Genomic DNA, 17,527 nt, shown 5'->3' with positions numbered 1-17,527 from the left:
AAGGATTTTGGCCTCTAATCTTGTCTGGAAGCTTCAGGTGGGCGTTCTCGTGAGAGGATTCTTCCAGAAACAGTCAGCTTCCTTACCAAAGTTGTCGGTTGCTAAATATGTCAACAACTGAATGCTCTAAGTATAAACAACCTCCGATGTTGTTTCCTTGATGTTCCCCCCTCCGCCATCTTTGGACATTCTGTCCAAAGCTGTGCTTCATTTTCTAAAGAGCTTTTATTTCTCCTCCAGTGGTCACTGCTTTCCCTTTTGAAACATAATACACTCCATCACATCCCCTATACTTCCCATAATGTATTACACTGAACTTTTGAGCTTTCATCTGCCTCTTCCTGTTCTGAGAACTCTGGCATACCCTTCAGGACTCACTAATGAATACAATTTGACCTAAATTTAACTCCACCTTCGAGGCAGTATGTGTCCCTTTCTCTTCCTTCACACTGCATCCTACACAAGCCCCCGTCAAAAACTTCATACATTCTTTGAGAGTAGGTTTTGTCTCTTTCATGTCACCTTAGTGCTGAACACAGTATTAGTCTGCAGTAGGTCCTAAATGATCAAAACAATGAATGATTGAAAAAACAAATTTGTTCCAAAACCCAGTGTGTGTTTGAAGGGATTCTCTGTCTTGCTGAGTTTCACTGACATCAAGCAGGTTGGAAAAGAAATTGAAGGCCTTGTAATTAACTGATTGCAGCTAGAGCCCCCTGAAACGAAGATGGATATTAAGATAGGGAGAACAGATGAAGGACAGATAACTAAGAGTTCATGCCAATCACCCACTGACATGAATCTCTGAAAATGTTAAGGAAAGGCTAGTCTGCTATTTAATAACATATCTTCACTTCAAAAATATACACACATTAAAGGTACTTTAATAATGATTCTTGGTAGATATCTGGATTTAATTACTTTTAAAGTGTTCTTAAGGAATTCATAAGGAATAAGATGATCTCTAAAACAAAACTCTTGTGTGATGATTTCTTTTTATTTAATTGACTAAAACATTTAACGAGGGATGGGTTAACAGATGTCAGTGAGATAAGAAAGTGGTTAAGTAACAATACTTTTTTATCTTCAGATGTGTTCAGCTGTTGCCCAGAAAGAGGATTCAGTGACAGTGGCATGCCTTTTCATATATACTACTTATATTAATGATTCAAGTAACCATAATTCCTATGTATAAAACCACAAGTATTACAAGGCCAAAAGGGTGATAATTGTAATAAAACAGAGTTAAAGGCATACAGTGAGGACTAGAAGGCCACAGTTTCAAAACAGAAGTGACCACGAATAAACGTAAACGCTTATATTCCGATTCAAGATGGTTACCTTCCGGTAGTATAGCCCCTCCATATTTTCACAGACTCTATCTCAGCACACCTGTCACTCTAGACGAGGCAACACAGCCTCGTTCTTTATTTTTCCAGGTGAAGACTCTGAAACAGCCATACAATTCACTGGATTTGGAACCAGATTAGGACTCTGTTCCTTGTTCGTTACGCTGCCTAAGTGATTCAGTGATCACACAAAAAAGATTCTAGCAATTGTAGATGAACAGTCTTATTAAATAAGAAACACAGAGCCATTTGCAGAGTTAAAAGCCCAAGAGGTCAGAGCAGTAGCTGAGAGCTGAGCTTACCCTTTGCTGCTGCTGCTGTCCTTCCTCTCAGCAAGAGTGCTACTTCCTGTGTATGTCTTTATATAGACTTTCTGTTCTGCCTTCTCATTGGTTGTAAACCCAACCACATGACCTCCTCATCACTGCCCATCTATACAGACCTCCAGGTCTTCTATGGTTGGTATTGAGATTAAAGGCATGTTTTTCCATGCTGGTGGTATCCTTGAACACACAGAGATCTGTCTGTCATGTGATCGGGATTAAGGGTGTGTGCTACCACTGCCAGACTTCTGCTATGGCTTGCTATCAGCTCTGATCCCCAGGCAACTTTATTGATTAACATACAAATAAAATCACATTTTAGTACAAATAAAATATCACCATAAGCAATTACTGAACTGCATCAGTAGCCTTATGAGGTGTGGCAGCTAAAAAAGTCAGTGATGAGAAATATTAGGAGTCTGTAAACTTATCAATGAAGCACAATGCAATACTGACTCTTACCTGAAATGTTAACAATATACCTGAGAGTACATAAACTGTCTTGAACTCTCCAAAAGGTTATCAGAACTCAAGTGGATTAATAAAAATAACAGATTTTTACTTAAAGCAAATAATTTAAAATTGTCTTCTATCAGCATTAATGAGAAAATCCTTGAAGACTGTCTAACAAAATATGAATAAGTGGTGAGAGCCAATGTAGGTGACCACCTAATTTCCTGTTAACTAAGAAAGAACCTTTCATTCAACATGTGCTTATGGGGGACTATTGTGTGCCCTCACCACAACTGCTACTAAGATATTATCTTCATGAATCATCACTACACATAAGTAAACCTTAAGTGGGAAGCAATGTCCCTATCATTGAGCTCCTAGAATGAGGTCATCTAATGCCATCTGCTTTGCTACACTCCCCATGGACAATTGTAGTTATATAAAATAACATTCTATGAAATCCTTGCTCTAAGCCTCAGTGTTGTATAATTTCATCCTTGTGTCTAATCATGGAGTATGATCAAAGACAGTGACAGGCAATGAGGAAAGGTATAGAAAACAGAAGTGAATGTTAGTGGTTTTCTGTGTCGTTGTTTCAACAATCCTCCTCTGGTGTTAAAGAAGATCTTTGATAGGGAGGAATATGTCTTAAAGGGGACTGTGAGGATTATCAAGGAAAAGCAGAGTCTGAAGATGGTTTCTTGAAGATGTTAGACTAAGAAGGGAAGGCTGATTGTAAGCCTGATGGTCAGCTCACACAGCCAGCCACTGCACACACTTCTTGTGGAACAGCAGCTGTGCCAATGCCTCTGCTTGCTCTACAGGAATTCTACTGTTTGGGGAGACACAATCATTCAGCAGTTGCTATACAATGAGTTGTTCACACAATGATTATGAAAGAAGTTTCCATAGCAGTTGCTTTTAAATAAAAACGATGCACCTGTCAACTAATATTTTCTGACATGGGTTGCTTTTCTAGCATCTGGAATGCCAAATAAATTCTATCAACAATGTATACTTATGAACTGAGGAAATTACAAGTTACATAATTATTAACCCATTCCACTTAAAACATTTAAAATCACATATTTTCATTTTATACACTAAATGCCGTCATTAAATGTGAAGACAACCTTGACCTTTTAAATCACATATTTTTATTTTATACACTAAACTCTGCCATCAAGCGTGAAGACAGCCTTGACCTTACTCTTAATTTAGAACATGGTCTCATTTAGAAATGTTCAAGAATAGAGACTTGGAAAACAATTCAGCGATAGAGTATTTTCCCAGCATGTCAGAGCCTTGAATTCAATCTTCAGAAATGCAAAAAAGCTCAGGGGTGGTACCAGTGCCAGGAATGTATAGTAGACCTTTTTCCTTGAATGAGAAATCACTCTCAGGTCAGCTGCTAAGGAACTCATACATTTATACTAAAAATGATCTCTTCTTAGAAGAGTTGCTAGAAATGAAAATATTTAAGGAGAAACTCAGATAGGGATGCCAGGGAAGTAAAATGAGTATAGAGAATGGGTGGAGGTCAAGAAATGAATGAGAAGCCAGAAAGGGAGGCAGTAGAGAGCAGAGGAAGGTTTTTGTAGCACAGGATGACCAGTGCAAGGAGAACCAGAAGACAGAGCAGAAACAGGGAAACCTGGGTAGCCCAGAGCCTGAGTGAGGAACTGGGCGGGGGAAGGGGGGAGGGCTGGAGTGAAAACGAAAAAATGAGCAAAACCACTAAGCAATGATTAACAAAAACCTTTCAGACCTACAAATGAGGACCAGGTCCTTCTGCTTGCCCCTTGTTAAATGCACCAGATTTTTATATTGCTTTGTTCTTAAATTATGTAAGACGAATGAATAAGTTTCTTTAACAAAAGTACCTTAAGGTCACTGCAGTCAATAGCTCACAATTCCATCATAATTATAACTAAAAATTATAACTAAAAATATTACAGCACAGGAGTCAGTGGACAACTTTTAATATTACCATTAAATTTAAAAGACAGTGTTATATCTGGCATTAAACGCATTATATATTTTTGACAGATATAATAGAGCACCTGCCAAAAATGTAATTGGTAGATAATAAAAGTTGAAATATTTAATCAATTTATTCTATGCATATTTTAGCATATGCTGAATGTATTAATGGTTTATTTCTTCATTGAGATGCAATTACAATAGTTGTACATAAGAATTAGTGTAATAGAGGAAGTGCATATGCACACACATTAAATATTATGTACATGTAACTCTGCCTCACAAGTTTAAATAGAAGGAATTTGAAAAAACATGATGATTGCATCAAAATATTTATCAAATAATTTGAGAGGATGAAACAAACACTAAACCTTGTCCACACTATCCCCTGGTGATAATGAATGAATGAATTAAATTCTTTTATGTGCTAAGAATTATGTTAGGTGTTGGAGATAGAAAACGGAACTGTAGGCTGACATCTTCTGTCATGGAATTTCTATGCCATGAAACTTATAATTGTAAACTGTGATAAGTAGTTAAAAGTGGATTATAATGTTAAAGGTTTAATGAGAAATTATGACAGCAGGAACAGCAGCTTTCAAAGTGTAATGATTGAATAGAATTAAGGTAATTGTGATGGTTAGTTTTAATTGTTATTTCAATACAATCTAGAATAACCTGGAAAAGAAATCTCAGTGAGAGAGTGTCTAGATCAAGTTGGCTTGTGGGCCTGTCTATGGAGGATTTTTTCAATTACATTAATTGAGATGGAAGACCTGTTCATCATGAGTGACTCATTCAGTTCTCATGCAGGAGATCTGAACTTAATGAAATAGGAGAGTGGTATGAGCACACACATGTTGCATTAATTCATTGCTCTCTGCTCTTTACTGTGGATGTAATGACTGGTTTCTTCAAGTTCTTATTGTCTAGACTTCCCATACAATGATGGACTGTAGTTATCATAGCATCAGGAAACAGAACAGAAGCAATTAAGTGAAAGGGGACAGTATTTTAAAAATCCATGGAGACAATAGTGGACAGAAGAGTTTGGTGAATTCAGAACTGAAAGAAGGAAAGGCAACAAAGTGGGCTGTGGGGAGAAAGTTTCCAGGGGTACAGCGCAGGTCAGACCCTACAAGGCTTTACACACTGTATTAGGGGCTGTACCGCAACCTAATGGGAAACCATAAGAACGTTTTAAAAATAGGAGCCATGTGCTTAGTGTTTAAAGATCCATCTGGCCACAGTTTTGGAGAGTGGATGAGAGAACAAGATGTAGCTCATGAGTGGCTGGCTAGTGTGTGGTGGTGTTCAGGCAGATAATGACAAACAGGTAGATTTTAGTTGTACATAGTTTAGAAGTAAAATTAACATTGCTCAAAAAAATCTCAGGTACTATTAAATAATAATGTGTTAGTCATGTTAAATAGACAGTGTTATCATGTCATAGTTTATTGGAAATTCCTTACAAGTAAGGTATTACTAGCTTTAGACTGACAGTCCTTAGGACTTATAGGACATTTGTAATTCTCTATAAGTGCATTCATCTTTTTTTTTTTTTTTTTTGTCTACGATTTGCTCAAGAACATTTCCTTTCAAAGATCATGCTTTGGATTTTGATGCACACATATTTTCCTCTGGAGTCAGACACTGCTTCCAGCACTATTACTGTTGTCTTTCACATCAAGCCTTGAGAGTGTTCCACATGATGTCTTTACTTGGTCACTTATATAGCTGTTTAGTCTTCAACAAAACATCACCACAGCAAAATGACTTAGCCAAAGTCACCAAGAACACATAGGAAAGACATGTTTCCAATCAGGGAATCATTAAATAAAATAATATATAATTACTGGAAATAATACTTGAAAAGACTAACATTTGTGACAATTATTCTCTTATTTGTACGTATGCCTCTCTCTTTAATATTCCATTTTCTGTAACTACTAATGAGTCAAAGAGAGTTAACTATACTTCATTTTCGTATTTATTCGAAAGCTCTGTAAGGACTGGGGAAATAACATGCAATCTGTACTGACTAATGTTAAGCCTCTGACTTGGCATTGCCGTTCCTGAGTCCCAGTTGCTTGTCACCATGGATAATTGAGAGTTGGCATGGTTACTCCCATACCAATTTTCAATGGCCACACATAAATTGCTCTGATTTTTGAAATTATACTTTTCCACTCCATCTGTTCCCTTCATTTTTCAAGTCAGTTGTCAAATGAAACACGTGCGTCCCAACTAAAAGTTTGAGAAGTTTTGCATGTGTTATCAGGATAAATGAAATAATTCTGTATCAGGCTAATGTTCAGGAAAGTTCCATAAGGTGAGCCACAGGAAACTTCACAGGAAGTATGGTGACAGGTTGACAGTTGCTTTGTAATGATGATGGCAAAGTGCCTCATTGTAATAACAGGATTTAGCAGCTTTGCCTTAGTTCTGAATATTAAATATTAAGCATAATTGCCCAGAAAGCTTTAATAGTAAAATCCTCAAAACACATTTCAATTCCGACCTGCTTTTCCCACTTATTCTAGCAGCTTTATTGTAACTAAAATTAAAAAGCACATGATATTAAATAAAAGTAGAATATAATCCATTGATGTAGCTAATGAATACTTCTTTTCTGTCACCACTACGATGACTTTTATCTTTATATAATGGTTTTATATATAAGGTGGTGCTGCCAATCAAGTTTGGAAACATATTTTTCATAGTGTCTAAATCCTACTAAGAACAACTAATGTACTTCAGGTTATGGGAGGATGAAAACAATAAAATTGCTAAATCAATCAATGTCTATTCAGAACTATTGATTTAAAGGTAAAGCAGGTTTTTTTCTCCTTTGTGTTACTTTTGTTATGAAATCTAGAGATTTTGCATTCCTTCATATATCTATACTTTCTGCAATCAAGAGGTGGGTGGGGTCTGGCATCACACCTCTTGAACCTGGCCTGGGTTTAGAACCTGCTTTCTAATAGAACACTGTGGAGATGTGGCCTGCTAGTTCAGAGGCAAGCACCCCAAAAGCCCTTACAAGTTTCTGCATATTGTCTTTGGGCCCTTGCCTTGAGAAAAGTCTGTGATCACTCTTTGAAAGAGAGCATCCACCTAGAAAAAAGACACAGCGTCTTTTAAAATCCAACATAGATTAGTTACCTTCAGCCAACATCCTAGCTTAGAAGTGATATCTTAGCAAACCAGGCAGGATCAATGTGACTAAAGAATCCCTGAGCTAAGCCACAGAAAAACATGCTAAAAACGTCAATGTTGGTTTGGGGTTATTTGTTTTGTACAAATAACTAATAACCCTGAACATTTTATTTACTTGTTTAGAATGAAAGTTAAGAATTAACTTTATGCAAACAAAAATTAAGCATAGTAATGATGTCAAAATACCAATATTTTGTATATTTTTCATAGTTTGGCTATTGATGAATTAGTTTTTATAGAACATCTTTTATTCATTAGGTGTATTTTTTATCCCTACAGCTATCCTGTTAAGTAGGAATTGAGTGTCTTATAAAAGAAAAGCCCATGGTAAAGAACACATACAGATTCACACAGCTGGTATAGCAAGATGGGGTACAATACAGCATATAGGAATGTGTGATTCATTTACCCTAATTACAGCACACCACAGGCACCAGAAGAAGTTGTCAATCTAGTCTCTCTTTGGAATGCTACTGGACAGGCCAGAAGCATATGTTCCTGTTCTGTAACATGAAATGTGGTTGATTTTGGTCCATTCATGATTCACTTTACCGTGGGTATACATCTACAAACTCGGCCAAGGATATAAAATGTCTCAGTTAGTGTGGACTTCTCCGGCTGGTAAAGAGACTTGTTGACTGCCCTAAAATGTTCAGAAGAAAAGTTTATGAACACTGCATAAATTGTTTCTTTGACCATTTTCTCATTCAATTTTAAGTGGCCAAAATGTCATGGCTTCCTTTCAATTACTCAAGTTTTTTGTACCTTTACCATGATGACAGTTAAATAAACAGCTGACTAAAGTGACCACATTTTTCTGTGTACTAGATCCTGGAATACGTGGAGTCATAATCATTGTTTCTTGGGGCAAATAATTGCTACTGATTGTCTGATTGGGTATAATCATGATACATACTGCTTGAAGTCTGTGTTTCAGTTATTTATTCATGGGTGACATTTATTTGTGGTATTAGTGTAAAATAATATTGTTTCATCTTTTAAGTTTGGTTATAAGTTAAGTGTATGTTGTAATCTATCAGAAATAAATGAACAAAATTCTACCAAGTACATTACCAACCTCATTTTTTTTTTTTTCTTTTTGAGATAGGGTTTTTCTGTGTAACAGCCTTCGCTGTCCTGGAACTCGCTTTGTAGACCAGAGTGACCTTGAACTCCCAGCGATTCACCTGCCTCTGCCTCCCAAGTGCTGGTTTTAAAGGCGTGTGCTACCACCGCCCATCGCCAATCCCTACTTATTAGCTTAGTATTTGCATATCATTATTACATGCGGGACATAGTATCTGCTGATGCTGCTACATTCTAATTCTAACAAATCAGTAGAATAGTAAGAATGGGTGCAATACTGCTTTTTCACTCGACTAAAACCCAACATGAAGAACTAAGCCAAATACATGGGTGGAGACATTTTCTAATCCGAATTGGCCATCTCTCCCATTGAAACAACAAAAGCAACCACCAGAGAAAAACACTGTTGCATGTAACTAATGCAAATGAACTCAACATTAATAAAATCAACAGGAGGACTACACACACACACACACACACACACACACACACACACACACACACACACACTACATTTTAACCTGGCAGCTGAAAATTTTAATTATATCAGCTGAAAATTGCCTGATGTGGATTTCTTTTTTTTTTTGTTTGTTTGTTTTTTTTGTTTTTTTTTTTTTTTTGTTTTTCGAGACAGGGTTTCTTTGTGTAGCTTTGCGCCTTTCCTGGAACTCGCTTTGGAGACCAGGCTGGCCTCGAACTCACAGAAATCCGCCTGGCTCTGCCTCCCAAGTGCTGGGATTATAGGCATGCGCCACCACCGCCTGGCCTGATGTGGATTTCTGATTAAAGATACAAATGTTTGGATACATGGCTTAATTACAAATGACATCATATAGTTTTCTAGTAGTAAAGTAAATATATACATATGCATGTAGGTATATAATTTGAGGTTATAAACACATTTTTGTAATTTTACTTATTTGAATTTTATACATTTTATAAAATTTATAGAATTAAATAGTACGTATATAAAGGAACCAAGTAGAAATAGGGCTCAGTGGAATTTTTTTTCCAGCAGATACTTTTCAGTAAAAGATACATACAATGTTTATATAACCAGAGGAATACTTGGCTAAACATAATTTTCTGACTTATAGACATATATCATGTGGAATTTCAGCATGTAAAGAGGACTCTGGCAACAGCAGGACAATAAAAATCACATCACTGGCAATTTACAAGGTCTAGTTTTCCAGCAGTGGTTTTAAGAGCATGTGAGCCATATGCATTTGTTAGTTTTGTAGCCTCTTTATTGTTATTAGCTTAACCTAGTGTGGGAGAAAACATCAATAAACAGGTCATTTCTATAAGCCTAAACAAGAGTCACCACATTGTGCACACTCAAGGCTAGAGGATGTTTCAAGTGCTACAAGCTGTCAGCACCTCCCTGGCTCAGTTTACAAAGAAATAACTCACTTTTTCCTTTTTTTGTTTGTTTTATTCTAAAATTAAAAGATTTGAAAATCTTGTTCATTTCAGTTTTCCAAACAAGAATATGGAAAGTAGCTGGAAACTTTAGGTCCTTACTATATGTGTCCATGGTCAATATCACTCAATAATAAATCAAAACTAAGTGCATTTTAGGTAATAAATCAGGAAAGATGTGGCTGCAGTAATGGTTGCAGCTGTCATTCTTTGTCTGAAATGGTGTTTCACGACAGGTTTAGCAGGGCCAACTTTTCAATGACATTTACTTTATGTGTATGAATGTTTTGCCTACATATATGTATGTACAATACATGTGTGTGTGCTTGGTGCCTGCAGATGCCAGAGAACATTAGCTGAACTACAACTGAAGTTATAGTTATGAGCCATCACGTGGCATGGAAAACTTAAAAAAAAAAAAAGCTGTCTTCTTAGAGAATCCTATCTTATAAATAACTGCTTTTGAGAGGACTAACCACCCTTATGATGAGTTACACTTTGGAAATGACTTGGCTCAATAATATACAAGGCTCTTGTATAGAATTAGAAGTAGCCATTCACAGGAATATAGCCAGACCTATGTATCTACAATTCACATCCTTGGATTCAACCAAGGATCAAATCTATCTAGAAAAAAAAATTGCCTGGATAACATGTGTGTTGGGTAGGGAATTCTTATACACTATTGGTATGAGTGTAAACTTATGCAGCTATTTTGGACATTAGTCTGGAGGCCTCTCAAAAAATTAGAACTAGAACTACCATATGACTCAACTATAGAACTCCTGAATATATAAGCCAAAGGACTTTAAAGTCTACTATGGAAATACTTGCACACTCATGTTCATTGCTACTCTATTTGTAATATGTAGGAATAGAATAAACTTAGATGTCCATCTACTAATGAATGCATAAGGAAAATGTGGGATACATGTATACAACAGAATTTTATTGCGATGTTAAGAAAAATGAAATTGCAGGCAAACAGATCAAACTGAAAAAAATACTGAATGAAATAAGCTAATTAAAAATATAATTAAGGAAAAAAAGGAGTTCAAATAGAGGCGCCCTATAAGGGTTGACAATGTTTCTCCCACAAGACATGGGGTATTAAAAGAAAATTATTATTACTTGGCATGTGATACCTCCCTGAGTTATTGGTCATGGCGCCTCCAGAGACTCACAAAATAATTTAGGCTCTTGCCACTGCTCTTGGTTGTCCCCCACTGTATGGTAAGACCCTCTTGCTGAAGACATCATGTATTTTGGCTGGAAGACATAGAGAAACTAATCTTGAACTTACTGGGACATGTCATCTCTGCTGGCTAGCTTTCATAGAGCCTGAAGGTGCTATGTAGGCTCTAGTGAGAGAAAGATGTCAATGGTCTTACTCAGCACTGGACCTTGCGTGTTACACAATATGGACCTCTCAGGCAAGATATTAATACTGATGCAATGGTGACACATGGAGGTCACCAACATCTTTCTGAGTGTTGATTTTCGACATGTTCAGAAGAGTCTTGAAACCAATCCCCCATGGATGTCAAGGGACAAACAGACCTGTACTTCATAAATCAGAAATTCTTTGAACTAAAAACAGGGCATCTGTAAACTGGACTTTTGTGGAACCTCTTCGGCATTCTAGTGAATAAATTAAGCTGAAGGCTTATTTTCTAGCTATGACAAAATAGCAGATTTCTGAACTTGGTTTCCATTGCCTGTAGAAGCAACACCTGGAAACCAACACACAGCATGGTATCCATCAGAGTCAATATTATCTTTTACCATAACCCTGTGTCCTTGGTAGATATGAAATTCCTCACAACTTCTTGAATTATTTAGTCCACAATCAGTGTATTGTGTCACTCAAAATCACCAAGTTTTAAACATGGGAAAGAAGAAACTATAATAGTTGAAGAAGAAGGTGTTTTGAAAGTAATTATATACTTATTCTTCCACAAGGAATTGATATTCAAGTGTAGCTGGTTGATTTTGTTCAAAAAAAAAAATGTGTTACGAGCAACCCAAGAACCCTACGCTCTTGTCACACCAAATTGAGAGCTGTCACAGACTTTTCTTTTTTTAATCTCATAGCCAAAGTCAACCACATGACCTTAATTATTCATCCTATGGAAAAATACACGTTTTATGGATCAGACAAAGACATAATTCAAGTGTTTTTTTTTCAGTTTGCAATACTGAAAAGGGTCAAACATTTAATGTATAGTAAATAGTAATCAAAGCATAACTTTCTAAGCATAAAGGTGATTACATGAATATTAAATCTGACTATAAACTGTCAGGATTATGATTCTCATTAAAGCCACTGCCTTTTCTCTCTGATGCTTATTTCTTTCTACCGTATTTAAAGTAGTCTCCATAAATGTTCCCACCTTATGGTAGAAGGGACTGCTTGAATGCATCACTCAATAAACATGAGGAAACAGAAGGAAAATCTTAGGAGCAAAATACACTGAATGTGTGTTCTTTTTAAATGTTTGACTAGCATATATTAATTATACATAATAATGGATTTTATTATGGCATTGTGATGCATGTACATAATGTATTTTCTTCATATGCACTCTGTGAGAATCTGTTTATTACCACAAAATACCAGCTATGTTCAGAGAAAAAACATAACCAAGTTTTAAGGGTATTGGTGACTAAATTATAGAAAGCATATTATGCCTTGCTTAGTTTCACTTATTTCTACAGATAAAATCCTACTAACTAACCAAAAAAAAAATACATAGAAATAAGACCTAAAGACATGGCCTGATAATAACCATTATTCTAAAGCAAAAAAAATATTCAAGGGACTTCTAAAAGATCCACTTAAAGTGGTTATAACTTTAATGGATTTTTTCCCTCAAGTGCATGGTTATTATATGTCTCTCTCTCTCTCTCTCTCTCTCTCTCTCTCTCTCTCTCTCTCTCTCTCTCTCTCTCTCTCCCCCTTCTCTCTCACTTCAGTGAGGGAAAGTAATTATCATGTAGCTTACAACATATGTAATTCGTCCTGTCATTATAGAAGATACTCATTGTCTCTATAAATACTTGTAGGAGAGGCAGATAATTGATCGCTGCCAAGCAAGCTGCACACAAGCAGTGCGGGCTGATTTGGGACCCCTTTTCCACAGGCTCAAGCTGTGGATTTGTAAAGGAAATATTGTTTAAATGCTTTTCAAGGACTACAAGATGACTTAGTGATTATTTCGTAGAGTAAAACACCGCTTAAAGGTATGAAATGCCGAGTTCAATTTGGTGAGAGTGTGATATGATGACACTTGGGTTACAGGGATGATGTCTGTCCTTGGTCCCTCAAGGCCCACAGTCTACTAGTATCCATCTTCCTTTGAGCCCCAGGGTACCCATGTCCGTGGACCACAACCACCTGACTGTCTCTGCTTGCTTCACTAGCAGGAGCTCAGGGCTGAATGGGGGTACTTCTTGCCAAGGTTCTCACGTGGGACTGACTGCCTTGGAAAACGTGCTTCCTTGTCTGAACCCTTCCCCACACTTTTCTCTGTCTTTGCATCTGTAACCTTGTGGCATTGATAAAAGTGTCTGCTGAAGGGGGACCCAAGGCCTTTAAAAGCTTTGTGAATGAGTTTCTTATACATCATCCGTACTTTTTAATCACCCCTTTAATTAAACCTTTTGGAATAATTCTGACTTTAGTGTGTGCTGTCTTTTCTATAACAGTTAGCTCTTTAAAATTTTTTTTTCTTAATTTCCCCTTAGGAAAACTTCCACTAATAAACCAGTGTCCATGCTAACAAAACTTTTAGCCAGAGACATAGTCATAGTGGACCAATGGCACCATAACATAAAAATACAATGTCCAATAAGTATTTGCATCTTTTACTATAAATTGAATAAATTTAACTAAAAATGCCTGACCACTAAGTACATTTTGAACAATTTCTGTCAATCACCAATATATGAAGACTCCTCTAATTGATGTAAGTGTTTTTAGTTTCACTATAAAATTATAACATATGTTGTATAGAACATACAAAAGCTAAATGTCACATTAAACTATTTTGGGAGCATAACTCATCTTTACAAACACATATAGAAAGGATTACCTTTTCACCAATTTCTCCTTTGATGCCTTCAAGTCCTTGTTCTCCCTGTAAAAGAAGAGCATGGTGTAAATTAATAAGAATAGTACTTACAGTTCATGGAAATTTTCATAATAATAGCGATACTTCTAAGAATAAAATCAGTGATTTAAATCATTCCTTGGGATATGAAGTTCTAAGTCAATATTAAACAACACAAAGTCTGAATAATATAAAATACTCAAGGAACAGCTTTTTGGATACTTCCCTACCTTCTAGAAAAATCTCATCTCCCTAAAGCCACGCACCCTGCATGTTAAGCACCTGAGTATGGTACCATCTAGATTTGCTTTGAGAATTGAATTAAGCAGTGCAGACCAACTTTGACATTCTCGCTGTCACTAGCATCTCATTAAGTGCAGAAGACAGACTTCTCTGAACCCTACCTTCCACCTAAGTGTCTAATAAGAGGTTCATGATGAGTAGGTTTAGAATTGAACCTTAGAGTCCAACCCCTCTCCCCAAGCCTGCAGCCCCAGGCTCCTCTCTGTTCTGCTCATGTGACTCACAGTCACAAAAAGAGCTGTTCTCTATGTCATCCTTTAAATCTAAAAAGTACAAGTCCCCCCCTCCCCCTCGGCCGAATCCTTTCTAATTTCATGTTTATTTTCTGATTTAATTTGTCATAGATAGATTGATGACATTACCATCAAACTTTTAGTAAACACTCACTGAGAGCCTCCTACATGTCAGGGACCTATGGTTGCATAGCTGGGAGGTGAGTGTTAGAGAGGGCTTTTGTCTGCAGGTCCCTCACTGGGGATAATGGCATAAAGCATCCAGCCAGTATCTTCCTTGGAGACTCATATTTGAAGCCAGGCAGTAGTTAGTGGTGCACGCCTTTAAGCCCAGCGCTAGGGAGGCAGAGGCAGGTGGATCTATGTAAGTTCGAGGCCAGCCTGGTCTACAGAGCAAGTTCCAGGACAGGTTCCAAAGCTACACAGAGGAACTCTGCCTCCAGAGAGAGAGAGAGAGAGAGAGAGAGAGAGAGAGAGAGAGAGAGAGAGAGAGAGAGAGAGAGATTTATGTTTAAGTTATTTAAGAAAAGATATTGTGCAGACCAGTCTGCCCTTGAGTTCACTATGTAGCACACAATGGCCTTGAACTCCTGATCCTGCTGCCTCCATCACAGAAGCGCTGGGATAACAAATAAACACATGCCAACCATACCTAGCTAGAGATGAAAAGTTTCTGATCTCAGCTTTACTGCCTCCATAAAGTGGTGCATGATATAATTAAAGTCCACATGTATTATATAGATTAACTCACTCTTATTATCTATATATAGAAAATGTGTCAGTATATCAGCATTTGCATATAGTTAAGTAAATGTATATAATGTGTGTAGAAACATGATTAAATAATTATTTCCTGCTTCCTTTGTTCTCAAAACATTATCAGCAAACAATAGATTAGTTCATAGGTATTTTATCACTAATGCATGGGCCTACCTTTCTTTAAATAGTGTTGCCCCTAAAATTTAACTCCATCTGGTAATTCAAGCTGATATCGAAGCTGCTAAATGCCCTTAGCACGCTGGCCACGACGTCAGCGTGATGCAGCCACCGCAAACAGCTGCTGGAAAGTCCAAAACCATTTCCCAGCAGATAAATATGCACATCCCTTGGCTTGTAACTCAGCTCACAGATGCAGCACATGCTGTACCAGTGGGGTTTGTCTAGAGCTGCTGTGAAGAGACTCGGGAGCGTGCGGTTTCACAGCTCCCAGTCCAATCTTGTTATCTCTATGGGGCTATGCAAAGAAACTTTTTTTTTTTTTTAAAAGCTGGAACTATAAATGAAAGTATATCTTTTCAAATGACATTTCCAGCTATGGAAAAAACAAAACATAGATGCATAGCAGCTTCAGACATTTTGTTAGTAAAACCTGTAACGCTTCGCCACATGTTTGGCTTTGGGGCATATCTAAAATTGCATCAATAATGCTCTCCCCCATGGTGGGATTTGTCTGGGCTGTACCGTGGCAGCTGGCCCCACCTGAAGTGACTCCTCTTCCCTCCAGGAATCTGGAATATATTAGTTTCTGTGCATCCAGTAGTGCTTGGCACATGGTGTTGAGCTTGTCCCCAGAGAGAGAATGCAGTCCTTGGACAGATAGTAAAGGATGCTGAGGAAGTTCATTTTGGTGAAGAGAAAGCTGTCAGGCACAGGAAGACTTACCCTGGAAGGTGAAAAACTTCTCCTTCATCATGAATATGAATGTACCATTCTGAAGGGTTTTTTTTTTCTTTATAGGGGATTGAATCTATAGCCTCATACAGGCTAAGCAAACACTCTGCACTGAACTACCCCTCCAGCCCTCTTTTGGCTTTTCATTTTGCAGCATGATCTCACTAAGTCGTCTGAGCTAGCCTTGGACTCAGTGTATAGGCTGGCAGGCTGTGAACATGCAATATTCCTGCTTCAGCCTCCTGAGTAGCTAGGATTGTCGGTCAGCACTGCCAGGCAAAAGCAGAACGGTGTGTTTTGAAGAGCTTGGTTGTGTGTCATCTTTGTACTGTTAGACATTTGGTGTCATTATAAGCATTTTGCTTAACCTAACCGGAGGAGCACAACACTTTCAAATATGGAATAACAGCGGAAGACACTGTTCCATTGTTCACTCTGATTGATAAGTCAACATGTTCCTGGTGTAGCCGTAACACCTCTGTGGCCCTTAGAAGGCATCACTACTGATTCTTCAGGAAGGCATGCTGTTAACACCCTGGAACAAATGTTTCCTTGAGAGGTCTCCCAGAAGGAAGTGCTTCTTTGAGGCCTCTTTGGAAAGACTGGTTTATTAGCTTAGTTTGTGGGAAACATTTATAAAACCTATTACCTTTTGACCAAGTAAGCCTGGAATACCATGTAAGCCATTTTCACCCTAAAAAGAGTAACCAAAATAAATCTCATTAGTCACAGATGATACCAAAAAAGAACCCCCTCCACTCACACTCACACCTTTTTTGTTTGTTTGTTGGTTGGTTGGTTGTTTTGTTTTTCCAAGACAGGGTTTCTCTGTTGCCCTGGCTGTCCTGGAACTCGCTTTGTAGACTAGGCTGATCTTGAACTCACAGAGATCCGCCTGCCTCTGCCTCCCAGGTGTTGGGAACGTTGTAGTGTTATGAGGACAGGTAACTTTTTTCTGGATATCTGTCACATGTAGGGTCTTCCAATTTTCTGTCATGTCACAACTCCAGGACAACCATCTCAAATTTTAAGGTAAAGGAATGGGGGCTCTGAGATGTTAAAGTGCCAGTCTCGGGGTTATCCAACTTATAATATCACCTGAGATGTCTAGTGTGTGCTTAATGATTCCACAGCCTGTGTATTCCATGTGCTATTTAGTAATATGTATCTCCTTTCTTCCTTCCTTCCTTTCTCTCTCTCTCTCTCTCTCTCTCTCTCTCTCTCTCTCTCTCTCTCTCTCCCCCCCTCTCCTTCCTTTTTTCTTTCTTCTGTCCTTCCTTCTTTTCTTTCTTTCTTCCTTTCTTCCTTTCCCCTTCCTTCCTTCCTTTCTTTTTTCTTTTTTTTGGTTTTTCGAGACAGGGTTTCTCTGT

At 37.6% G+C, this 17,527-nt stretch overlaps 1 protein-coding gene across 1 annotated transcript in view; it reads right to left on the bottom strand.

Moving 5' to 3' along the window:
• Nucleotides 1–17,527, bottom strand: part of Col19a1 (collagen type XIX alpha 1 chain) — a 300,361-nt gene that overhangs the window by 226,092 nt on the left and 56,742 nt on the right. The window contains exons 7-8 of the mRNA XM_059281419.1: nt 16,807–16,851; nt 13,933–13,977 (exon numbers count right to left, since the gene is read on the bottom strand). Coding sequence (XP_059137402.1) covers nt 13,933–13,977; nt 16,807–16,851 — 90 coding nt within the window. The remainder of the gene's footprint in view (nt 1–13,932; nt 13,978–16,806; nt 16,852–17,527) is intronic.

Source organism: Peromyscus eremicus, chromosome 16_21 (genome assembly GCF_949786415.1).
Source record: "Peromyscus eremicus chromosome 16_21, PerEre_H2_v1, whole genome shotgun sequence".
In the NCBI taxonomy this organism is placed as follows: Eukaryota; Metazoa; Chordata; class Mammalia; order Rodentia; family Cricetidae; genus Peromyscus; species Peromyscus eremicus.
Note: the sequence above shows the minus strand (reverse complement) of the source record. Positions and strands in the feature narration are given on the sequence as shown.